The sequence below is a fragment of the Gymnoscopelus microlampas genome (genome assembly GCF_963454915.1).
Source record: "Gymnoscopelus microlampas genome assembly, chromosome: 13".
Lineage (NCBI taxonomy): Eukaryota > Metazoa > Chordata > Actinopteri > Myctophiformes > Myctophidae > Gymnoscopelus > Gymnoscopelus microlampas.
The window spans coordinates 943,201-969,407 of record NC_139950.1 but is presented as its reverse complement, the minus strand read 5'-3'; the positions used below and the strand labels follow the sequence as shown (position 1 = coordinate 969,407).

The 26,207-nt window shown below is 42.2% G+C and overlaps 1 protein-coding gene across 2 annotated transcripts in view; it reads left to right on the top strand.

The window, feature by feature from the left end:
* The window catches only part of ninl (ninein-like), a 115,814-nt gene extending 89,613 nt beyond the window's left edge, over positions 1 to 26,201 (top strand). Inside the window, exons 21-32 of one of the 2 annotated variants that reach the window (XR_014602101.1) lie at positions 1,075 to 1,179; positions 3,122 to 3,191; positions 13,476 to 13,643; positions 14,916 to 15,032; positions 16,250 to 16,363; positions 16,911 to 17,057; positions 18,716 to 18,865; positions 19,432 to 19,545; positions 22,137 to 22,346; positions 23,255 to 23,368; positions 24,684 to 25,413; positions 25,514 to 26,201. Coding sequence is in view for 1 of the 2 variants with exons in the window: in XM_084076483.1 (XP_083932609.1) it covers positions 1,075 to 1,179; positions 3,122 to 3,191; positions 13,476 to 13,643; positions 14,916 to 15,032; positions 16,250 to 16,363; positions 16,911 to 17,057; positions 18,716 to 18,865; positions 19,432 to 19,545; positions 22,137 to 22,346; positions 23,255 to 23,368; positions 24,684 to 24,875 (1,501 nt within the window). In the remaining variant the exon portion in view is untranslated. Of the gene's footprint in view, positions 1 to 1,074; positions 1,180 to 3,121; positions 3,192 to 13,475; positions 13,644 to 14,915; positions 15,033 to 16,249; positions 16,364 to 16,910; positions 17,058 to 18,715; positions 18,866 to 19,431; positions 19,546 to 22,136; positions 22,347 to 23,254; positions 23,369 to 24,683 lie in introns of both variants that reach the window. The other variant, XM_084076483.1, reaches the window with a different exon arrangement.
* The last annotated feature ends 6 nt before the right edge of the window (positions 26,202 to 26,207 follow it).

The following is a 26,207-nucleotide window of genomic DNA, read 5'->3' as shown; positions in this document are numbered from 1 at the left end:
TAATTTGCCAAATGTATATATAATGTATATATATTTTATAAATATAAAAATGTAAGTGCAGCTCATTGCAATTATGATTATTTTACTAAGTATTTCAGTAATCCAAATAATCATTTTACAGATTATGGAAGTAATGTTGGTACTTAATGCCAGTATCGGAGACCGTGACTGTATAATGTCTTAAATTCATACTCCCATCACAAGTGTCGCTGCCAACAAGAACTGACATTCACAATCAAACGTTATTGACAAAACAAAATGATAATAAAATAAAAATCAAATTCATCATTTTATTTTCGGCATGCAGCAAGGTATAAATCAGGCGTTATGGCGCCATCACAGCCCCCAAAATACATTTTAGTCCACTAAATTAACTATAGATTTAGTGGACTAAAATCTTATGATATTTAGAATAATACATTTAGATTTCTTTTATTGTATTTTTTTTTTCTTTTTTGTCAAAAACGTTTATAAACGTTTTTGGCAGATAATGAGTTAAGTACAATTTTGAGGTATTTTTTACTTTACTGGAGTATTTTCAAGTGTCGTTACTTTTACTTCAACTCCACTACATCTCAAAGGCAAATATTGTACTTTTACTCCACTACAATTATTTGAAAACTTTAGTTACTTTGTAGATTTTGATTATTATTACAAAACCGCTTCAGACCTACATACTGTACATCGGCCATTTGAAAATAGCCGATCTAGCTCAACGCGTTGTGTGCTTGTAGATCTGCTATTTTCAAAGGAATTCTATACGTTTGAAAACTTTTGCATTGGGACCTACTTTTACCTACATTTTGTCTAAGTACATTTTGATACCAATACTTTTTTACTTTCACTAAAGTAAAATAGTTAATTCCGGACTTCCACTTGTAACGGAGTATTACATTGCACTATTGATACTGTACCTTTTACTTAAGTAAAATATCTGAGTACTTTTTCCACCACCGCTGGTTGTTGGCATGAATGTCAGTTCTTCTAGGCAGGCGTTACGTCATAACTTGGTAGTATAAATGTAACTTTTAGCCGTCGTACTGTATGTGAACCTCTGTCCGTGTGTCTGACCAGGGCCCAGCTGGAGGAGCTCCAATCAGAGAACAGCTCTCTGACGGACAGACTGACGGTGCTGCAGCAGGACATACAGACCCTGGAGGACGACCTCGCCAAGAGGAAGTAAGGACGATTACACTAATGCGCTGTTTCCCTAACAGTGGGGCGCGGACCCAGTTGAGGGTCGCGGACCAATTTTTATGTGGTCCCCTTTATTTTTTTTATTTCCTACGTTTGTTTTTTTTATTTTTCAAAATAATTTCATGAATAAATCCCCAAAATCCAAGAAATTCCATACATTCAAAAACAAATGTTTAAGAAGTGGTGAAAATAACCAATCTACAAGCTCACAACGCGTCACGTTGTGAGCTTGTAGATCTGCTATTTTCACTAGTTCCCGGACAAACTACATCTTTTGACGCCTGTTGTTTTTAGTTTTTACGCTAGATGGTGCTCTTCGCTAAGATACAGGGTCCCCACGGTCATGAAATTCCTGGAAATATTTTGAAATTAAAAAAATAATAATCCAGTACTGGAAAAGGTTTGGAATTGATCAAAGGTCCTGGAATTTATCAAGGGTCCTGGAAAAATATTTGGCTATGCATTGTTCTTGGCTATTGATTTTTTTTAATACAAAACATTTTCATAAACATGTATAACATTACACGAAATATGTAACATAAGTAGTTTTTTGCCGAACGGGCTGTAACACCCCATCCGCACTGCCAGCGATGCAACGTGACGCGAAGCGAGCGGGCGATGAAATCTCATTAAAATACATGTTTTTGAATGAGACCGTCCTGACCTACCGCGAGCGACAACGAACCGTGCAACGACGTCGTCCACCCCTCCTATTTTCGCTCGCAGGGTCTCTATGCCCTAATTTTGCACGAAATGTTGAATGAAATTGTACTATTTTATATTCTATGCTTTATTTTTGCTACACTGCCTATCTTTGGGCATTGTACATAGGAGTAAGAGACACATTATTGTGCTGAATGATTGTTTTATAGGCCTGGAATTTGGGCTAAATATACTGGAAAAGTTTTGGAAAAGTTTTGGAAATTCACTGCTAAAAATGTGTGGGGACCCTGATGAGTGACCATCTAATTCTCAGTCAGACACAGATCCAGGAGATCACGTTATCGCAAGATCTCCACCATTCACTTCCTCGTTAGCATATCTGGAAAAAAGCCTTCTTCTCGCCTCCCTGGATTTCCTGCATCTTTGACGAGACATGCTATCGCGTTGATTCTTTTTTTCTTTTCGCGGAAGCACAGTGAAACCCTCGGTGTTTAGCAACGATTGGGGGATCGATCATACTGGACATAAATATTCTGTGACGAGTTGAAAAGATAAGGAAAACGAAAATTTGCTGGCAGTGGCTGATTTATTTACTATGGCAGTGAATGAGTTAATACAAAAACAATTCTATTTCAGCACGCTAACTTTCCAGGATGAGAAAGGCTGCAGTCTCTATTAGCTTGGATTCCCCATTGATGATGTCACTGGTAGACATGTTTCTGAACTGTCCACAGCCCACCAATGTGACACACAGAGTAGACAGAAAAGGTGTCATCTTCTAAAGAAAGGACATTAGTGAAGTGCGGGTCAGGTCTTTCATAACCCGCCGCGCCCCGCACGGGAGCCCAACCCGCCCCAACCCGTCCCGCAGAAGTTAATATAAATCAACGACCCAGCCCGTACCGCAACCCGCCAAAAAAAAAAAAAAAACACACAAGCAAGTCCATTCAATTGCTTTCCAGAGGGAGAGAGAAGAGTGTTTTTTTTCTTCCATGGGTTGACCCGCTTCGCCCGCCCCGCGATAATTGCGTCAAGTCTATAACCTGTCCGCCGGCCCTGTGGTTCAACCCGCGGGACCTGCGGGCTACGGGTCGGCCCGCGTATCACCAGTGAGGACCAGTTATATGAAGTTAAGGTTGAAAACGGGTGAAGTGCTCCTTAATGTTGGTGACATATCTGAATCAGTCAGCTAGCTGGCTGACTGACTGACTGACTCACTATCTCACTCACTCACTCACTCACGTTGTTCTCCTTCCATCAGGCAGAAAGTGGAGGAGATGGAGAGACAACACGAGAAGAGCAGAGAGGAAGAGGAGAGACTCCACAAAGAGGTGAGCTATAAGACGCTTGATTCTTTTGATTCATATAATTATTAAATAGTTATTCAAATGTTTTTAACTGCACGGATTCACGTTAGGAGACACGGCACACATCCGCCATGGTTTATAGTTAACCACTTAAACCCTAGTGTCCCTATCTGCAAGCTCAAAATGCGTCACTTCGTGCCGCGTTTCGAGCTTGTAGATCTGATGCTTTGATGCTTTTGTGTGACGCTGTAGTAAGATCAAGAAGGACGTTCATTTACGAAAAAACACAAAAGTTAAAATTAGAGCTGTCAAAATTATCGCGTTAACGGTGGTAATTAATTTTTTGGATTAATTGTGTTAAAATATTTCACGCATATAACGCATGCGCAGAATGGCCCGCCCCATACATCCCATAATTCCACCAACACACGTCGCTCACTCGCTCTAGTGTTCCAGCAGGGCGGATGAATGACATGTAAACATGGAGCAAGAACAGGTTGGCCCTCTGGATGGGGAATTTGAGTTTAAAAAGAAAGTAGATGGAACAATAAATAAGCAAATAGTTATTTGCAGGCACTGCAAGAAGGAGTTTCAGTTCCACCGCAGCACTTCTAGCTTAAAGTACCATATCAACGCTAAGCATGCGTTTGTTGGGGCTTCGGCCTCCAGTGCAACAGCTGGCCTGCGTCAGACCACGCTGAATGAACGCAGGTCAGTAAGCAAGTCCACCTCGGATAAATTAACCAACACAATTGCCAAATGGGTTGCAAAGGACTGTAGACCGATTAGCATCGTTGAGGACAAGGGCTTCGCCGATGTTTTGAAAGTTGCGTCCCTCGACATATCCTACAAGCCACCATCAAGAGGCACAATAATGACCAGAATCCACACACTCTATGACACTGAAAAGGAGAAAAGAAAAGAGGCTTTAGCTCAAGCGGATTATGTCGCCCTGACAGGAGACCACTGGACGTCAGTGAGTAACAATAACTACCTGGGAGTAACTGCACATCAAATTACTGAGACATGGGAATTGAAATCATTTGTGCTAACCGTAATGAAAACAGAAGAACGTCACTTTGCGGAGGCGTGTGCAAAACAGTTCGAAACTGTTGCACGCAAGTGGGACATTGAAGGGAAAGTTACAACCGTAGGGACTGACAGTGCGCGCAATATGATTGCTGCAGCTCGTATTATGCCGTACGAGCACATGCCCTGTATTGCCCACATCTTACAGAGAAGCATCACTGTGAGTCTCGCTGACAGCGGATTCGTCGGCGCGTTGGCCAAGTGTCGCAAAATTGTGGGCCACTTCAAGCACAGCCCGGCTAACACAGCGGAGCTGCACGCAGAACAAAAGGAACTCAAACAGACGGAGGAGCCACTGATCCAAGACGTTCCAACACGGTGGAATTCCACGTTGGAAATGGTCAAGCGCTTGATCCGCAACAAAGATGCAATACAAGCAACCCTGGATCAACAGCAGCATAAACTTGTTATGCTGACGGCACCAGAATGGGACAAAATCCAGAGACTGGAGACCCTTCTAGAGCCCTGCAGGTAAGCCTTCCATCATATAATGTGACCATTCATGTAGGCTGAAATTAAATTAATATTGAACGTTAATCTACTATTAAATGTAACAACTTGTGTTCAAGTAATTTACTTGTGTCTTTCCTTTTCTCTCTCTCTGTGTGTGTGTGTGTGTGTGTGTGTGTGTGTGTGTGTGTGTGTGTGTGTGTGTGTGTGTGTGTGTGTGTGTGTGTGTGTGTGTGTGTGTGTGTGTGTGTGTGTCTGTCTGTGTCTCTCTGTCTGTGTGTCTCTCTCTCTGTCTGTCTGTCTGTCTGTCTGTCTGTCTGTCTGTCTGTGTCTGTCTCTCTCTCTCTGTCTGTGTCTCTGTCTGTCTGTCTGTCTGTCTGTCTGTCTGTGTGTGTCTCTCTCTCTCTCTGTCTGTGTCTCTGTCTGTCTGTCTGTCTGTGTCTCTCTCTGTCTGTCTGTGTCTCTGTCTGTCTGTCTGTGTCTCTCTCTCTGTCTGTCTGTCTGTCTGTCTGTCTGTCTGTCTGTCTGTCTGTCTGTCTGTCTGTCTGTGTGTGTGTGTCTCTCTCTCTCTGTGTCTCTGTCTGTCTGTCTGTGTCTCTCTGTCTGTCTGTCTGTCTGTCTGTCTGTCTGTGTGTGTGTGTGTGTGTGTGTGTGTGTGTGTGTGTGTGTGTGTGTGTGTGTGTGTGTGTGTGTGTGTGTGTGTGTGTGTGTGTGTGTGTGTGTGTGTGTGTGTGTGTGTGTGTGTGTGTGTGTGTGTGTGTGTGTGTGTGTGTGTGTGTGTGTGTGTGTGTGTCCACTGCACATATTTAACTGAGATTCTGGGTGGGGAGGCCAACGTCTCCTGTTCTGTGGTACTACCTGGCCTCTGCCACTTGCGTCGTGTAATGGAAGTTTCTGATGAGGACCCTGCATATGTGGTGAGATTTAAGGGAAAATTCAAGGAAGACCTAGCCTCCCGCCAAGAACACACCAACAATGAATGGCTCAAGATGGCGACGGCCCTGGATCCACGTTTTAAAGACTTAAAGAGCCTGCCCAAGACAGACAGAGAAGCGGTGTGGACCACACTTGGAGGCATGCTGCATTCACCACCCAGAAGAACTCCCCACACTTCTGAAGATGGACCACCCAAGAAGAAAATGAACATTCTTCTACAGATGGGCTCAGATTCAGAATCGGAGGAAGAGTTACAGCCTGACAGAGCCATACACAGGTACAGAGCAGAGCCCACCACTAGTATGGAGGACTGTCCCTTGCAGTGGTGGGCATCCCATGCAGGAGCCCATGACCAGCTGGCCCCACTGGCTCGCAAATATCTAGCCACTCCTGCATCCACAGTTCCATGTGAAAGACTCTTCTCAGTTGCAGGTCACATTGTGCAAAAGAAGCGGTCAGCTTTACTCTCAGAAAATGTGGACAAGTTGGTGTGCCTCAGCAACTGGCTAAAGGATGAATAGAGAACCACATGTAATTGTGTAGGCCATGTTGTGTTGGCCATGTTCCTTTTGGTTTGACAAAAAGAAAAGAAAAGAGGTTTCATTCAAATAAGAGAAATGGCTATTGGCCAAGTTGGCCAGTAAGTGTGTTAAAGAAAGAATGTTCCTTTAGAGCAGTGGTTTTCAACCCTTTTCATATCAAGGTGCATTATTTGTTCGGCATTTGATGAGATTTAGACTCAGACCCAAGACTAGAATAATTTGTTATCGTTGGATACGATTTTGTCCATAATTCCATGCTGTATTGATGGATTTGTTAATTTGTTTATTTTGTTTTATTACACGGCTTGGTTGAATGCTCGATTCTGATTGGTCAGTCATCGGTCATTATTTCTGGATAATGACCGATGATAATGACCGGTGAGACCGACGAGGAAACTGTGTAATCAGAGACTCAGAACACCTGCTCATATCAACCTGCGCTGCTTGATTTTATGCTTTATCCAACATTGACAGCCATGTAAACAAACAACCAATGTCATTTACAACTAAACGTTGCTCTCAAGAATGTTTTTGAAAACATTTGAAGTGAGAAATAGACGATGCAATAACCGAAAAGTCATTCTATTTGATCCACTGCACTTCCTTGTTTATCGTGGCACAACAACGGGGGAATACCAAAACGCTCGCCCCAAAACATAGTCGCCCTGGGGCAAATCCGGCGGTATTACAGGCAAATCGGCAGTAAATAGAATGGGGGGCGAGTGTGTTTTGGGGCGAGTTTTTTTCCATTTCGTCATTTGTTTTTGCGAGGCGAACTTGTCCGCCCAGCCCAATACTTATGGAATACTTTCATTGCCGTAAGCAAGGAAATACTTCGTTTTGTTGTTACTTTTGGGTAAATGTATTTATGTATGTATTAAGTAGCCGTGTAATAAGCGGGATAATGCATGGGGAGGTAGTCATTATTGAAATTTAAAGCCCTTCGGGGCGATTAACCACCTCGGCTTCGCCTCGGTGGTTAATCGCCCTGTCGGGCTTTAAATTTCAATAATGACTACCTCCCCATGCATTATCCCTTGCATAATAAACATGCATACATACTGTATGTTAAATGGATTTATCAGCCTTATTTCATTTATCTTTCCATTCCCACAACAATATACAGAAAAAACTTGCATATTTTGGACATAGTTCGAATGGTGATTAATCATAGATTAATTAATTTTTAAGCTGTGATTAATCTGATTAAAATTTTTAATCGTTTGACAGCCCTAGTTAAAATATGAAGATAAGAGGTTTCTGGCCGACAGCAACGACATAATTATAGCCACATGTTTTTCAGAAAACTTTTATGATTTAGAAGACAGGAATCGGCCTCAGGTCTTAAGTGCCATTCACACTGAGCACTATAACTATATTGTTCACATGGTTTATAGTTGGTGTGAACTCTGCCATCTATTTGACGATTTTTAGTGCTCAGTGTGAATGGCCCCTAATGCAGGGGTGGGCAACTTTGATGATGGAGAGGGCCACTATATATCCACACTCACTCCAGAGGGCCACATTGCATATACCGTTGGGTCAGACAGAAGTAGCAAAATAGCCGATCTACAAGCTCAAAACGTGTCGCAGCGCGACACGTTTTGAGCTTGTACAGTGGTCACCTATTCACATACGCACCGGAGTCTCTGAAAGGTACCCACCATAACCCACCATAACCTTAGGTTGTGAAAGGTTGGGGGTGTGGCTATGCCTTGGGGGTGTGTTTTAAGTTTTTCATTTTAGGTGGACAGTAGGTGGCAGAAGAGAGCAGAGGAAAGCAATTACTCTACTTGCAGTTTATCTCTTAAAAGCAGAAGTCATTAGAGAACTTATGAATGCAGACAATTTGTCATTTAATTAATAAAACAAACTTATGTACTAGAGTATTTCCAATTTCCAGTACTTTTACTTTATTTTATACATAGGCTATTTGAAAATAGCTGATCTACAAGCTCACAATTTTCACAATGCTATTTTGAAACATTTTACACAACAGTGTATTTTCAAACATTTTACAGTGGTGTAAAGTAACAAATTACATTTACTCAAGTACTGTACATAAGTAAAGATTTTAGGTATTTTTACTTTACTAGATTATTTCCAATTTCCAGTACATTTACTTCTACTCCACTATACATCTCAGAGGCAAATATTGTTCTTTTACTCCACTACAATTATTTGAAAACTTAGTTGTTACTTTGTAGATTTTGATTATTACAAAACATACATTAACCACTTCAGCCTTATATAAACGTTGGCTATTTAAAAATAGCCATGTGATGCGTTGTGAGCTTATAGATCTGCTATTTTCAAAGGATTTTTATATATTTTGATAACCTGTGAAACTGGACATTCTACATGTATTTTAAGTGGTATATGTGGTGGCTTTTACTTTAAGTAAAATATCTGAGTACTTCTTCCACCACTGAAGAACAACAATTAAAGAACAGAGGATAAGCCAGTGTTTTTCTCAATCTTTTTTTTCTCTCTCTCAGTCATAGGAGACAGCTGTTGCGACCAGTGTTGCCAGAGTTTGCGAGAGTAATAAGCAAACAGGTCTATTAAAACAAGCCCAAAAGAGATTGATTATTATAGGCCACATGAGCACATTAAACCTATATGCACCTCAAGTTCTCAAATAAAAAGCAGCCAGCTTCTACCAATATTTACAAGCAACTTTACAGAAAAACAGGTTGCTTATAATAAGCAAACATGGCAACGCTGTTCGCGACCCCTTCCTTTCATTCAGTGAGAGAGGATCATGGTTAACATATGCTAATAGACAGTCAGTGGCTTCAAGCTTGGCCATTGTTGTCACAAAACAAGTTTGGCCACCTTCACACACAGTTAGGTAGGCTACAGTCAGCAGGGAGAGGGGGTTGGGGGAGAATTTAGCTTTTTTTTAAATCATGTTCTCAGTGGTGGAAAAAATGCTCACATTAGCTCAAGCACCCCTCTCTCTCTCTGTCTTCAGTATTAACTGGGCATCACCTGCCTTTTAAGGTCAACCCTAAATGCATCAAATTCTCTCTTATGGGATGTTTTAAGTCGTATGTATCTATCTGATGCTTAAGTAAGAGTCCCTCTTGTGGTTAAAGCTGATGTCCAGTGATTTTACGGCCCGGGTTTCGGGGTTTGAATCCCACGCTATGAGCTTGCAAATTCCATGCGGAATGTCCAGTTTTTTTTACCACAATATAAAAATTACATTACATTTTACAAGTAAAAGGCCTGTGTTAAAAATGTTACTGAGTAAAACTACAAAGTACTGGCATCAAAATATTTTCAAACATTTTACACAACAGTGTATTTTCAAACATTTTACTGTGGTGTAACAAATTACATTACACAAGTACTGTACATAAGTAAAGATTTTAGGTATTATTTTTTTTTACTTTACTGGAGTATTTCCCTCTCTCTCTCTTTCTCTCTACTTGTTATGCAGAAAGTCCTCTTTCACACGTTATGTCAAAATGTAAAATAGCAGATCTACAAGCTCACAACGTGTAACTTAGTTCTGCTATTTTTAAATAGACAACGTTTATATAAGGTTAATGGTTAATGTATGTTTTGTAATAATAATCTAAATCTACAAAGTAACTCAAGTTTTCAAACACTTGTGCTGTGTGTGTGTGTGTGTGTGTGTGTGTGTGTGTGTGTGTGTGTGTGTGTGTGTGTGTGTGTGTGTGTGTGTGTGTGTGTGTGTCTGACTGTGCAGCGTGTGGGCACAGACAGACAGACAGTAGGGGGGAGGTAGGTAGCAGGTAGCAAAACCGGTTATGTTAATGATATACTGTGTAGCCTACACTACAGTATTCCAAATAAGCTGAGGAACTCTGCTATCAGGTTCCCCTCCCCCCTACAGTACCTCTGTTCCCACCACACTGTGGAACCACACGTTACTGCCGGACCCCCGGCAGTAACTCTGAGGACCCTCTAGGGGTCTCAGACCTCCTGTCGAAGACCCCTGATTTAAGTCTCTCTCTCTCTCTCTCTCTCTCTCTCTCTCTCTCTCTCTCTCTCTGCAGCCAATGACAACAGCAGTTGTAGCAATGCAACGTGCTGTGAGCTTGTAGATCTGCCATTTTCACTATTCTGAGTTTGTTGAATATTGCCCCTGAATACACTTACAATAATACAAGTAAAATTAACACTGAAACTAATTTTAAAAACTCAACTAAAGCTAGGCCTTTTCACAAACTAAAAACGAAACTAGCAAATCCACTTAAAAATCTAACAAAAACAAACTGCAAAATAAAAATGTGCTTGTGTGTGTGCGGGGGGGAGAGCACAACTCCTGAGTCCATTGTGATGACATGAAGTTTGGCTAGAGACCCTGGCCAAGATGTTAAACCAGTTAATTTGCATGTCATTGCATGTCGTTGATAGACAGACTGATAGAAACAAACTGCTGCTGAGGAGAAGAACATTGTTCCTCTCCTCTCCTCTCCTCTATATCATTGGTTCTCAAAGTGGGGTCCGGGGACCCCCAGGGGTCCTTGAGGGAGTTCCAGGGGGTCCCCAGCTAAATGATAGATTAGGCACCAAATGGACCCTTATGGGTCTGTAACTCTGAGAGTGTACAAATGGAACCAAATGGACCCGTTTGATTTTACATTATAAATTGCGGTCCAAGTGATAGAAATGCCATTAAATGGGGGTCTGTAGCCCTAATGCATGTCAAACTGGGGGTCCTTGAATTTAAAATGGTTTAGAATCACTGCTAGAGCCGTAAAAAATCTTCTCTTATGGGGGTCCCTGGCATATCTTTTGAAATGGGGGTCCGCGGGCTAATAAGTGTCAATTTTGGGGTCCTTCAAATGAAAAAGTTTGAGAACCACTGCTCTATATCTTAATAGGCTAATTAATATTGACTGTTGTAAGTGAAAAGGTTAAGAAATGTTCAAAAAGTTTACTTTATTGTTTCAGTTTTTGAGAGGCTGCAGCCAGTGTGTGCAGTTCAGATTTATGTTGTTCCTGTAAGGATAATTATTGTTCCAATTCCAAATATGGAATCTGTAGCAGCAAAATACTTAAAAAGATAAAAACTGTTTTCTATTGTTCCATTAAATTGGATTCAGTTCTAAAAGGCTAAAAACTGTACACGTCTTTTTTTTTAGGGGGGGGGGGGGGGGGGCACGGGGAAAGTAATATAAAGTAATATGTAATATATTACTCTTGATTCCAAGTAATAAGTAATATAATATTATTAGATATTAGCCATTAGAAAATAGACGATCTACAAGCTCGTAGATCGGCTACTTTCAAACATTTTAGTACTTTTACTTTTGGTACTTTAAGTATATTTTGATGCCAATACTTTTGTACTTTTACTCAAGTAACATTTTGAACACAGGCCTTACTTACTTTTTTTAAATACATTTTGATACCAAGCGCCACCTCGTGGCTGAACGGCCACACTACACTTTCTAATCATTTCAATGGGAGGCGCTAAGAATCTGTGGGCGTCAACTTTGAAAGGTGCCTAAAGAAACCTTTGAAAACCTCTGATGTCCAATAGGTGGCCGTTTGAAGATCGTGCATGAATGAACAGGTGACCACTGTAGATCTGCTATTTTTGAATTGGATTCCTGATTATTATGTGTTGCTATTTTGATATTAGAATCCTGACAAGTAACATTTTTATTTAATTTCAAATTAACTTTATGAACTTGAAGTAATTACAGCGGGTCATGTTTGCATGTTTGGAATTGTAACAGCTGAAATCAATAATATTATCAGTATTCCTTATATTTATTATTATATATTCAGTATATTAACCTGCGCGCTGGGCCGCCAGTTGCCCATGTACGGTATATGTCCTAATGGGTTAAATCATGGCTAAATTAGTAACGTGCTAAGTAATATATGTCTAGGTATTTGTGTACGTTTTTCTTTGCTCTTCCTCATGGACCTACTTGCAGATAGGCTCTATTCACAGCAGCCATATTTTAACTTCCTTAACACATTGACCGCCAGAGGTCATAATGTACTCACCAGTGGCAACGTTTTATTGTTGTTTTTTTCACGTGGCCATAGACCTTGTTAAAATCTGTAAGATTGAGCTGTGCACTGTTTGTTTACATCGCGGACATGTGCCTGGTTCGAGCAGTGAAGACCACGTGTCAAACGGGCCATCCATGTTGTAGTTAGAACGGTTTATGTTAAAGGGTCTACACTCTACACCATGAATTTTAACTTTTTCTTCATTTTTGTGTGTTTTTGGTCTCCCCCACCTCTCTTCTGTTCCAACAAATACCCGACTTCGAGCATGCAGGCTTTCATAGGCTATCTGTGTTTTTTATGTAAATTGGTCTGAAAACAGTCCGTCAGATTTGTTCCCCCTGCCTACGTCACGTCTGGGAACAATTCCTCCCGTTTTTTTTTTTTTTTACTTTTTCCACACAGAACCAGGACATAACATGCATACAAACTGGCTCAATAGCGCCCCGTGCCAAACAGGACAATGTGGTATTGCATGTGAAAGTGCTTTATAAGCCAGAGAGAAGTTAGTTGGAATGAGTATATCTGAGGCTTGATTTAGGCTCAAACCTTTTGAAAAACGTTTGAGGGACATAAACAATATGATATTAAATATTATTATTATTTTTTAAATTCATGGTGTAGCTCCTTTAAGCAGTGATCACGAGGAGAAAAAAACTACAAGGAGAAAATAAGGTTTCAGTTTCGTCATTAGAACGAGGGCTGATGGGATCGGCAAAACCGGATCCCGTTTAATTCTGTTTCCGGTGGTGTTACAATGAAATGGTCCGTGTCGAAAATTGAGAAAAGTTTTTTTTTTTTTTTAAAGGAAAAAGCACCACAGCCCGTAGGCTACGGGATCGGCGCTTTACGGTTGGATTTATCGGCCCGTAGGCTACGGGACCGGCAGTCAGAGTGTTAACAGGTGTTACCAATGATACTAATGAAGGCTCTGTTCCATTTAGTGTAGCACAGTGGTTTCCGCGACCCCCATAACTCTGAGAGTGTACAAATGGAACCAGTAAGGGGCCATTTGGAAGCCCATGAGGGTCCCTGGACCCCAACTGTAGACCCACTGGTGTAACAGAGTGTTTCCAGTGAGCCAACATGCACAATATCAGCACCCTGACTCTGTTTGACCATGAATGTAACAGAGCCTTCATTAGTATCATTGGTAACACCTGTGAATGTCTTCATAATATGGCTGCTGTGCATAGAGCCTATTATACCAGTGTCAGTCTACCTTATGTGGATTATGCGGTCGACACGCGCTGACATTCTCTGATTCTGATATGTGCGGTATCAGAACTCCAGGTACCGCGAGGAGGTCCTGGACCTGAGTTCTCGGAACCTCCAGCTGAGCGGCGAGAACGCCGAGCTCAGCTCGCGTCTCCGCGGCGACCAGGGGGCGGGGCAGATGCTGAGGGACCGCCTAGCGACCGTCTCCAAGGAGCAGGAGGATGGAGCGGCCACGGTGAGACAACGCACTGACACCAAATACCAGTGGTGGAAAGTAACTAAGTACATTTACTTAAGTAACATCCGCTACATCTCAGAGGGAAATATACTTTTACTCCACTACGATTATTTGAAAACTTTAGTTACTTTTCAGATATAAATTATGATATTATGAAACATACATTAACCACGTTAGCCCTATTTTATGCCTAGGCTATTTGAAAATAGCCGATCTACAAGCTCACAACGCGTCGCGTCGTGAGTTGGAGATCTGCTATTTTCAAACATTTTACTTATATTGACTTCTACTTATATTATTTTTATTATAATATATTTTTATTTTGCAGTATTGGTACTTTTACTTATATAAAGAATTTAAAAGTACTTTTTCCATCACTGCCAAATACTGACTACACCCAACACACACACACGCACACACACACACACACACACACACACACACACACACACACACACACACACACACACACACACACACACACACACACACACACACACACACCAAACATTGACCTACACCCAACATACTGACACCAAATACTGATCTGCACCCAACAGATTTAACCACTTGAAACCCAGCATCCATATTCCAGGAGGACAATTTGCCAAAAACTAAGACTAATATATAATAACAATAACAAGCTCGTAAAAGCAATTCTAAACAGTTTGGGTTTTCAGGGCGGTTTTGGGAGGGGGACCATTCAGACCGGGAAAGAATCTGGGGCATTTTTAGCTTTCTTTGGCTATTCAAAAATAGCAGATATACAAGCTCGTAGCGCGGCACTTGTAGATCTGCTATTTTTGAACAATCGTGAAAATGTATATATAAATATAAATAAAATATATATTTTTTGAAAAAAACATACGTTTCTATATCAGTGGTGCTCCAACTTTTTCATGTCAAGGACCCCCAAAATGATATGTATTTGGCCGCGGACTCCCATCTGAAAATATGTTGTTCCAGGGACCCCCAGAAGCACAGATCGGAGTTAAAGATATTCGCTTTAAAACAAATAAATATAAGATTTACACAAGTTCTCAAGATTTTTCAAAAATAGCAGATCTACAAGATCATAGCGTGGCACTCGGTGCCGCGCTATGATCTTGTAGATCTGCTATTTTTTAATAGCCAAAGAAATCTAAAATGACACAGATCCCGGTCTAAATTGGTTAAAAGGCTCAGCTCAGCCAGTCCTGCTCAGGAATTCAAACCGGTCAGTTTGTCCTCATCACCATGTCTCACTCCCTCTGTCTGTCCTCCGTGAAGGTGAGACAGCTGCAGGAGGCATTGAACCATCAGGAGAGAGAGAGACAGCAGCAGCAGACAGCCTGGCAGCACGACAGGGAACTGCTGGACCGAGAGCTGAGCTCCACCAAGGACAAGGTATACTGAAACCTCTGCTTCTGACACAGCACTGCCCTGAAGGTCCACTCACACCAAGCCCGATGACCATGACTATAAATGTGTTTTAACCCTTTAAAACCGGGAACGCATCTGTGTGTCATTTTAAGATTTCTTTGGCCATATAAAAATAGCAGATATACAAGCTCATAGCGCAGCACCGAGTGTCGCGCTACGAGCTTGTAGATCTGCTATTTTTTGGAAAAATCGTGAAAATGTGTGCAAATCTTTAGTTCGAATATATATATATACTTTTTTAAAACGAAAGTTTTTAACTCAAATCTTTGCTTCTGGGGATTTTACAAATGTCTTTTTACTTATGTTGCTATATTATCAATGGTTTTCAAACTTTTTTCATTTCAAGGACCCCCAAAATAATATGTATTTGTCCGCGGACCCCCCTCCCATCTAAACATATTTTGTTCCAGGGACCCCCAGAAGCAAAGATTTGAGTTAAGAATGTATATACAAATTTTGCACAAATGTTCACGATTTTTCAAAAAAAAATAGCAGATCTACGAGCTTGTATATCTGCTATTTTTGAATAGCCCAAAGACATCTTGAAATGACACACATGTGTTCCCTTCCCGGCCTTAAAGGGTTAAAAATCAAATGTCCACACCAGTGTATATTTTGTCGACTAAAACTAGACTATCTTTTTTCACTGACGAAAACTAAATAAAAACTAAGCTGAGATGACTAAAACTAAGACTAAATATATTGACAATTTCATCAACAAATAAAAACTAGACTAAAATGTCAGTGGGGGACGAGTGGAGAAGAGATCCAGTAGAGCTAAAAGACAAGTCATTTTATGCTTGTTTGCGCTCGGGTGTTGCGCTCTGAAAATAGCAGATCTACAAGCTCACAACGTGTCGCGCTGCGACGCGTTGTGAGCTTGTAGATCTGCTATTTTCAGCATGCAACCAAGTGTTGCGACGCCATCAAGGTACCACCAAAATACATTTTAGTCGACTAAATCAACTGTAGATTTAGTCGACAAAAATATGATATTTAGTCCATTAAAGATAGACTAAAACTAAAACATTTCAGACTGAAAAACTAAATGAAATTTCATTCAAAAGACTACGACTAAAACTAAATCTGATGCGCTGTCAAAATGAACACTGGTGTTGTGTGGTGTAATATGTAACTGTGTGTGTGTGTGTGTGTGTGTGTGTGTGTGTGTGTGTGTGTAGCTCCAGAAGTTATCGGAGGTGGAGGCATCTCTCAGCAGTTTCACTCTACAGCACCAGTGGTTGGAGGAAGATAAACTCAGACTGATGAGAGAGGCAGAGGAGAGAAATACCAAGGTAATGTATACATTCTATATATTACATACTGTACATACATGCACTACATACTGTATAGCAGCGGTTCTCAAACTTTTTCACGTCAAGGACCCCCAAAATTATATGTATTTTGCCACGGACCCCCACCTGAAAAAATATGTTGTGCCAAGGACCCCCAGAATAGAAGATGTGTGTTTTGTTTTTTTAAATCACAATTATAAATTTGCGACGCGTTTTGAGCTTGTAGATCTGCTACTTTTGCTATTTTTTTATTTGAAACAAGAAAAGTAACAGTTTTGGACGTATGAGGTTTCCACACAGAAACAGAGACGCCATAATACCTAATATTTGCTCGGTGTAGCACTTTGGTCCGACCGTGGTCGTTGGAAATGTGCTATACTGTATAAATAGCGGTTGAGTCAAGTCGAGTTTAGGAAACGCAATGCTAGTGTGGAGGGCTCCTTTCACGCTGTTTCACAAATCACAGATTGACACGTTTTCAGAAACATTTCTGTTGTGACATTTGTTTTTGTTTGAAATCCCTGTGTGTTGTCGTGGCAACGTGCAGATGAAGGACCTCCAGGACTCCCTGGTGTCCATGGACACCCAGACTGAACAGCTCCGCTCTCAGCTGCAAGCTGTCAGTCAAGACAAGAACAGCCACGCCCAGGAAGTGGTCACCCAGCACAGGAAGTTACAGGAAGCCCAGGAGAGGGTCAGTACAATATGGAGGGAGGGACCATAAATGTGATATTCCTTGTGTATATACCTCCAAAAGAATGTTTGAAGTGGTTCTCAAACGTTTCATGTCAAGGACCCCCAAATTTACATGTATTTGGCCGCAGACCCTCACCTGAAAATATTTTGTGCCAGGGATCCCCAGACAATATTTGTGTTATTACAAATGTTTCAACAATTTTCTTTTTGTGTTTTAATGTGATTTCAGGTGGAGGAGTCGGATTTTTGGATTTAAAAGGTGTTTATAATGTGATCTCAGGTGGAGGAGTTGGATTTAAAAGGTTTTAAATGTGATTTTAGGTGGAGGAGTTGGTTTTAACATATTGACTGCCAGAAATAAATGTACCTTATTTTGAAGATCCACGGAGACCCGCGGAAAGCCACGATGTGTATACGGATGTAAACAATAGCTGTCTGGGGGGAGGGGGAGGGTCTCGAGAGTCTACCCACCGGAACAAAAACATTTTAACCGCGATCGTCCGTTCTGTTATCGGCAGTTGAATATGGCTCGTTTTCACCCAAAAAATAAGAAATCTGAGCTAGATGTGTTTTTCTAAATCTCATAACATATGGGAGTCAACAGAGTTGTTTTTTTGGGGTGGTGGCGTCATTTCTGCTTCTATCATTTTCTCGCAGTCAAGGGTTCACCTGAAGCCGATTCAGATGTCTTCTAAATCCCAACGGTTTTCTGAAAAACGTATGTTTCTATATCAGTGGTTCTCAAACCTTTTCATGTCAAGGACCCCCAAAATTATATGTATTTGGCTGCCGACCCCCATCTCAAATTATGTTGTTCCAGGGACCCCCAGAAGCAAAAAAATCACTTTAAAAATATATATATATTCAAAGATTTGCACGCATTTTCTCTTTTTTTTCAAAAATAGCAGATCTACAAGCTCATAGTGCGGCACTCGGTGCCGCGCTATGAGCTTGTATATCTGCTATTTTTGAATAGCCAAAGTGTAAAATAACTAGAAGTTCGGGCCGCGTAGTCTAGCGTGACGCGTCGTTCACTTTGCAGTGCCACCTTACAGGCACCTCACAGTGTGAGAGAGAGTTTTGTGCTCTCCTAAATCCACGGCAGGCTTTGAAAGTACCCACTTCAGAAAGAGGTGGCATCACCTCTCCAATGACCAAAACCCACTATGGAAGCCGTCGAACTGGTGCGATCTGACGGCATCCTAGAATTTATAGGTAGGATGTGATGTCATGCTGTCGTGAGATTACGTCACACTGGCGTGATGTCAGATTACGTCACACTGGCTACATACAACGTTACAGACAACCAACATGGCGCAGGATTCAAATTGTATATATATAGATGCTTTTTAGCTCAAATCTAAAAATGACTCCGATGCGTTCCAGGTCTTAAAGGGTTAAAGAACGCATATATGCGTTCTTGGCAGGCAATGTGTTAAAAGGTGTTTTAGGTGGAGGAGTTGGATTTAACAGGTTTATAATGTATTTTCAGGTGGAGGAGTTGGATTTAACAGGTTTATAATGTGATTTCAGGTGGAGGAGTTGGATTTAACAGGTTTATAATGTGATTTCAGGTGGAGGAGTTGGATTTAACAGGTTTATAATGTGATTTCAGGTGGAGGAGTTGGATTTAACAGGTTTATAATGTGATTTCAGGTGGAGGAGTTGGAGGCCAACTTCCGGAGGGTGAGCAGGGAGAAGGAGGAGGCGTGTCATTCTCAGAAGGAGGAGCAGGAGGCGCTCACGGCATCTCTGCAGGAGGAGAACCACAAACTACGAAGGCAAAACCAGGAGCTACAGCACAGGGTACGTACCTCTGACCTTCATCACCGTCATCATTGTTACCATCAGACCAATAACAGAGTGTGTGTGTGTGTGTGTGTGTGTGTGTGTGTGTGTGTGTGTGTGTGTGTGTGTGTGTGTGTGTGTGTGTGTGTGTGTGTGTGTGTGTGTGGTGGTGTAAAGTAACATGTACTCAAGTACAATCTTGAGGTACTTTTACTTTACTGGAGTATTTCCAATTGTCTGTACTTTTACTTCTACTCCACTACATCTCAGAGGCAAATATTGTGCTTGTACAATTATTTGAAAACTTTAGTTACTTTGCAGATATGAATTATTACATTGTAAAACATACATTAACCACTTTAGCCCTATTGTATACATAGGCTATTTTCAAACATTTTAGTACTTTTACTTTTGGTTTAAGTACATTTTGATACCAATACTTTTGTACTTTTACTCAAGTAATTTTTTAATTCCGGACTTTTACTTGTAACAGAGTACTTCTACATTGCAATATTGATACTTTTACTGTGTGTGTGCGTGTGCGTGTGTGCGCGCGCGTGTGCGTGTGTGTGTGTGGTCCTCAGCTGTCAGAGTGGTCGGTCCAGCTAGAGGAGGTTCACACACTGAAACAGGAGTGCACCGTTCTGCGCTCCCAACAGAACCACCTGCAGACGGCCAGAACTCAGGCCCACGACCAGGTCAGAACCAACAACCCAGTTCATTCATGAACACCTTGGTTGATTCAAACTCTTTTACCGCCATGGACGCCTAACTCGTCGAATTCTGCTAAGGCGCAGCCTGCCGTCGATGAGTTTTCACTCTTTAATTGTCTTATAAAAGATTGCGCTGTTCTCTATAATCCGGAGTGACCACTTTCACTGTAACTCTCACGGATACGGAAATAACAGCATCCGAAGATTTCCGCCTCGGTCCACTTCCTGTGTATTGGTTTCATGCAAATGCTTGTATCTTGAGTTCATTTGTTTTGCCCTGGATTCGACGAGACACAGTGCTATCAACATGCTCTACCAGAGGAAGCGATAGTTCCGGTAATACTTTAACAGTGGTCCCCTTTGTTTACCAACCGTCTGACAAGTGATCATAATGTATATAAATGTTCTGTGGCCAGTTGGGGAGGTGGGAAAGACGTGCATTTTTGACAAAAGATGGTGTTTTCAACGTGCCTGCGTCAAGTAAAGTTGCCTCACGGGTGAAAATGTTTTCCTCTGGGGATCGGCCACAGATCCTGTCTGTGTTCACACACGGTGGATCGATGGATCATTATGGATAAAAAATGTCTTTGACCAGTTGAAAATGTTATAAAACACGAAAATCTCTGGCTGTGGGTTTATTAATGTATATACTCTGGCAGTGAAAGAGTTCATGTCAAAACACCTCAAACCTCATCCTTAGTGACCGAATCATCATGACCACAGATAACGTGTGGCATCGTAGCAGTATTATTCATTAACCTTATATTTGGAAGAACAGTACACTTATGATAGTGTTAATGACTATTAGAAATATATGATTTTGTTCTAAATATCCACAGGTTGATAAACTACACGTAGCTAAAGTTCTGGACAGACAGGCTGACAGACAGGAGTGATTGCAAGACCCTGCCATGCATGTCTGCGGGCAGAGTCATGACACAGTGACCTCACACCTAGGACTCACCTAACCTCTGCTCATTATGCTATAGGGTGGGATGGTAGAGGACAGAGTACAGCAACTTGCAATGGGCTCTATTCACAGCAGCCATATTATGAAGACATTCACAGGTGTTACCAATGTTACTAATGAAGGCTCTGTTACATTCATGGTCAAACAGAGTCAGGGTGCTGATATTGTGCATGTTGGCTCACTGGAAACACTCCGTTACACCAGTGGGTCTAAAGTTGGGGCCCAGAGACCCTCATGGGCTTCCAAATGGCCCCTTACGGGTGTGTAACTCTCAGAGTTATGGGGGTCGTGGAAACCACTGTGCTACACTAAATGGAACAGAGCCTTCATTAGTGTCATTGGTAACACCTGTGAATGAAGTGATAATATGGCTGCTGTGCATAGAGCCTATGGGCCTGGTCTTCAAGATAGTCTCATTCCCCCCAGATTCTGCACAAACATGGGGATGAATTCATAATATTATGCCACCAAAAAAATATACCTTTACTGCGCCTAGTGTTGATGATTTATTGTATAGTAAGTAGTGTATGTCTTTATATGTCTTGATGAATTTAATACACAGGACCACAATGGAAACCACAATGTACAATCAACAGTACAGTCAAAGGCGTCATTTCAGAGGGGGTTGCAAAAATAAGTTTCCACTTAAACCCCATTTCCAAAATAGTGGAAATGTTACAACAGAGCGTTGAACAGAGTTGCGGGGAAAATACACATAACATAACTTTTAGGTTAAACGTGAACACTAGGGGGTGGTAATTGCCATCCCCCTGAGACCCCAAATGACGGCCCCTGAATTAGAGTTCTCAAATTCTGCCCGAAGCGGACCCTACCCGACGTTTTCAAGCCGGGCCCAAAATCTATGCTAATTAGTCTGGCCGGGCTGAGCCTCGGGTTCCGTGCAGAAAAGAAAAGAAAAAGAAATCCCCCAAAAAGTAAAGAAAAAGAAATCCCCCAAAAAGTAATTTCAACTGCCCCTAGCGGCCTAAAAAAGGCCTTTGCAGACAGGGTGCGCGGAAAAAACGGACAATATCATGTTTTAAATGAACACATGGTTCTCAATGACCTCATGCACACCGGCTCCGAATTTACCGTGCGCCGATGCGATGCGGTGATGCGTTTTTTCCCAATCGAACCCAGTTCAATTCGTGCGTCTTTTCGCATGCGGTAAAAACTGATTGACTAATCGCACCCTGTCTGCAAAGGCCTTAAGGCCGACGGAAATGGCAGTGGATAACGTTGGATGCAGCTCACAGCGAACTTTACCCAGGTATCTAGTTCGTTCTTAGCCCGTGTTATTAATGAAAAACAGGCGACAATGGCCAAAACTCAATCGTAAATCGGCGATCGAAAACCGGCGAAAGTGTCCGTTTTCAAGATGTTTTGGCCATTATCTCTGGAACGGAATGGTTCCAGAGACAATGGTAATTGTTCGGTTCGGGCCGGGCCGAGCTAAGGGCCGGCCCAGTGGGGCCCAGTTAGGGCCGGGCCTTAATTTTCAGGCCTGTTGAGAACTCTACCCTGAATACAGTGTCATCATAATGTTTGAGTTGAGTCCTGGAGGTCAGCATCTTCTCTGAACTCCTTTCCTTTCCTGTCCTTGCAGGCGGTGCGTGCGGACACGGCTCTGTCCCTGGTGCAGGCCCACCACCTGCGGGAGCTGCAGGAGGCGCGCGAGGAGGCGGGCAGCGGCTCCCAGGAGACGCTGGACCTCCTGCGGTCCAGACTGGAGGAGGAGAGCGGCAGGAGCAGGAGGCTGGAGGAGTCGCTGCGCTCCCAGGCCCAGCAGGCCTCCACGCAGCTCAGCCTGCAGCAGGTATAGGACTGTTACTGCGCTGATGATCCAGGCCTGGTGTGTGTGTGTGTGTGTGTGCCCCACCGGCTCAGAGTGCAGCAGAAGACACTCTCCTCCCTTGATCAATAATAGCCTAAATTAACCTGCTCCGTCAAAATTCAAGAAACTTTCGTGAAGACAATTTACTGTTTATCCTACTTGATGCAATGTCCATTGCACTCCTTGTAAACTGAGTTTGAAACGTTGCCACGTTCAAAAAGGTATCCAGCAAACCAGCTCCTCAGTCAAAAGTAGTAGTGTTCCATGGAAGCTGATGGGAACACTTGTAAGCCTAACATTTTAAGTCTCTTTAGACGGAGTAAAACCACACGGATAAACCGGAGTTTAGCATAGTAGTTCACGTGTAGGAAAATCACTTTTTTTTAATCAAAACGCATATTACTTTTTTTTCCCGCAACTTTCGCAAGTTCCCGAAATGTTTGCAAATTCCCGCAATTTCACCGCACAAATTCACATAAAACCCCCACATATTCCATCGCATAATCAAGGATTTTTGCCCGTGTTTTTCTTGATGGTCTAAGATATGGTTGTTTCATGATTAACTCATTGACTGCCAGAGTTAAAACATCGTCTATAGCTGCCCTTGCCAGCAATTCCGAGCTTTTTCACTTACCTTTGAAAAATCATAGAATGTTTTTCTTCTTTAAAAAAAAGAATTTGAATTTGTTTTGAATTCATGAAAAATTATTGAATTTGTTTTGAATTTTTAAAATGCCATTCTTGAAATCACTATCCTGAAACGTGTGTGTGTGTGTGTGTGTGTGTGTGTGTGTGTGTGTGTGTGTGTGTGTGTGTGTGTGTGTGTGTGTGTGTGTGTGTGTGTGTGTGTGTGTGTGTGTGTGTGTGTGTGTGTGTGTGTGTGTGTGTAGGAGCAGTATGAGCGGGTCATGTCCAGCATGCAGCAGCAGATGGACGAGGTGGAGATGAAACTGAAGAGTGTCCGACTGGTGCTGCAGGACAAGGTCACACAGCTCAAAGAACAGGTACAAAAAACAGCCAGCCAGGAAACCAGACAGCCATTAAGATCAGCATGTCGTCTCCGCCGGGTGGAAACCTCAACGTTTGAACTCTTCAGACGTTGCTGTGCTCAAACGTCATGTCAGATGTACTTGTTAGCACAAATATCCTAACTGAAACAAGGGTAATCGGGTCATAAATGAGCAGGTTGTCACACAACAGCCTGGAGGATCAAACGTGACATTGATGAGTGGAGATCCTCTCCAAAAGATTTCCTGCTTGAAGCACACAGAGCGCTCCGCCCAAAAAATACTGGACGCAGAGAAACGTTGAAACACGATGCACCGCAGCACGTCTTTACCTGTGGATTATACCAGTGTGTGTTTTTTTTTGTTTTTGTCGCATTCCTGAGCCAATAATTCGATGACCGAGTGGCTGCGCCAGCTCCGCTGTTCATCAAATTATTGGCTCAGGAAAGCGACAAAAACAAAAAACATCTCCATGAATTCAAGGCTTCATGGGGTTTGTTAATTGATAGAAAATAAGCATTTTCGGTGAACTACTCCTTTAATGTCTATCTCTTTTTTTTGTGTAGAAACAGGAAGTCGGTTTGGCGCCTCCCCTTTCTTAGTCTATTTCCATCTGGGTGCCTCTGTGTGTATTCCTACTAACAACAAAACTACATGTTTAGGCCAGTGGTGCTGACAGATTCTGCAATCTGTCTTCAGATAGTAGCTATGTAAATATGTAGATACCTTTTTTGGTTTGGTATACCGTTTTTTGAGCGGTGTAGCCGCTCCTATAAGTGGGGTTGGGACCCATCCGTCGTGAAAATTCTTTCGCTGTACTGTGATTGGCTGATAAGTATTCAGACCCTTTGCTCAGTATTGTGATTGGCTAGCGAGATGCATGATGAAATTCATAACCTATAAATAACACCACGCACTTCAAAAAAATTACTTTTTTTTAAAGTGAGCTTCCATCACTGTGATGACCTTAAAGAACACCGCTCACTTCACACTGGGTGTGTGTTTTTTTTTATCTTTCTTCATTTTCCCCCTTGCTCCACCTTGTTCCCACCCCATCCCTTCTTTTTTCTTTATCCTTTTTCTGGAAACAACTAAAAAACGATGGAGCTTGTTGCACAAAAACAAGTTTCACCCACTGTCTTACACCTCTAAATCTGTGATATGCCAACAAAAAAATATTCTGATTCTGATTTACCATATACATGCAGAGAAAGGCAAAAAGTCACTAAAACACTTTTTGCAGACACACGGCCCCTACTTGCGTCCATTCTGTGGTTCAGGTGTTAACTGTTTGGTTTCCTTGTCGCTGCAGATATCAAAGAGCGCCAAGTCGAGCGTCTTGCTGAAGGAGCTCTATGTGGAGAACTCTCAGCTGATGAAGGCCCTGCAGGTGACGGAGCAGAGGCAGAAGCACGCCGAGAAGAAGAGCTTCCTGCTGGAGGACAAGGTCTCCGCCCTCAACAAACTCCTCAAGGACATTGTCTCCGCCTCTTTGGTCACGTAGCCTTCCTCCTTCCCCTCCTGTTCCTCCTCCCCAACTGTCCCATGACTCTGACCCTCCTCAGAAAAACTGTCCCATGACTCTGACCCTCCTCAGAAAAACTGTCCGATGTCCCCCCCTACTCAGAAGAACTGTCCCATGTCCCCCCCTACTCAGAAAAACTGCCCCATGACTCTGACCCTCCTCAGAAAAACTGTCACACTGACCTCTCCCTCAGTATTCAGTTCTCTGGCTCATTCCACAAAATCAGGCGGCGGACCCCCATTTGATGTTAATTTAACTCTGAGAGTGTACAAATGGAACCAAATGGACGGGTCTATTTTGGTTCCTTAACTATCAGTAATTTAGCTGCCTGGGCCCCACTTTTAGAACCATTGCACAATGCATTTGAGGTTGGCTGTAGTAACTCATGTAAACTGGCTTTCTGAGAAGCATTTAAACAGTATGACAGACAATGGAGCCAAGGTTAACTAAACCAGGGTTGGAAATGATCACCTGTGGCTACCGACACTAGCAGCTAGCCACTGGCTACCGGCCGCGAGTAGCTAACCACTGGCTTACCGACCACTAGACTCCGGCTACCAGCCACTAGCGACTGGCTACCGGCCACTAGCAGCTAGCCACTGGCTACCGGCCGCGAGTAGATAGCCACCGGCTTACCGACCACTAGCCACCGGCCACTGGCTACCGGCCACTAGGAGTAGCCACCGGCGGCTACCAGCCAAACATTAGTCAAATGTTTGTCTGTCTGCTCCAGCTTCACTTATCCAGGTCCTATTACTCATGTAGAATGCTGGTAAAGCAGTGGCTGAAAGTGTCGTCTGTGGCTGTTAAGTTAGTCTACTCTATGAGCCACTTTGACCAGCAGTCTAGAAATAGGATGTTTCTTTTCTAATAAATCCAGGAGGCTTGCTTGGTGAAATGGTGGCTTAGCCTATAGAGTTTTGGGATGTCGGTTGCCGGTCGGCCACTGTGGTTCGTTGTCAACAAAGATTAGTTCCCTGCTAAAGATGCTTATATATATATATATATATATACGGTACATTTACTACATATAATATGAAAGATGCATTTATAACAGCAGTCTCCTAAACTACTCTTCATTAAGACACAACGTTATTTGTGGACAGTCCTGTGGATGCACAGGACAGCACTAGAGTGAACTATCTCAGCCATGAAGGTATTATATGATGTACAGCATGTACTGTTTTGTTTTTTGTTTTATATTAATCAAATATTTTTATTTTTTGTTATTTTGAAAAAAAGGTCAAAGCACAACTTTATTTTTTATGAAGGTCAAGCCAGGGGTCAAATGAAGTATAGTTCTATGTCTTC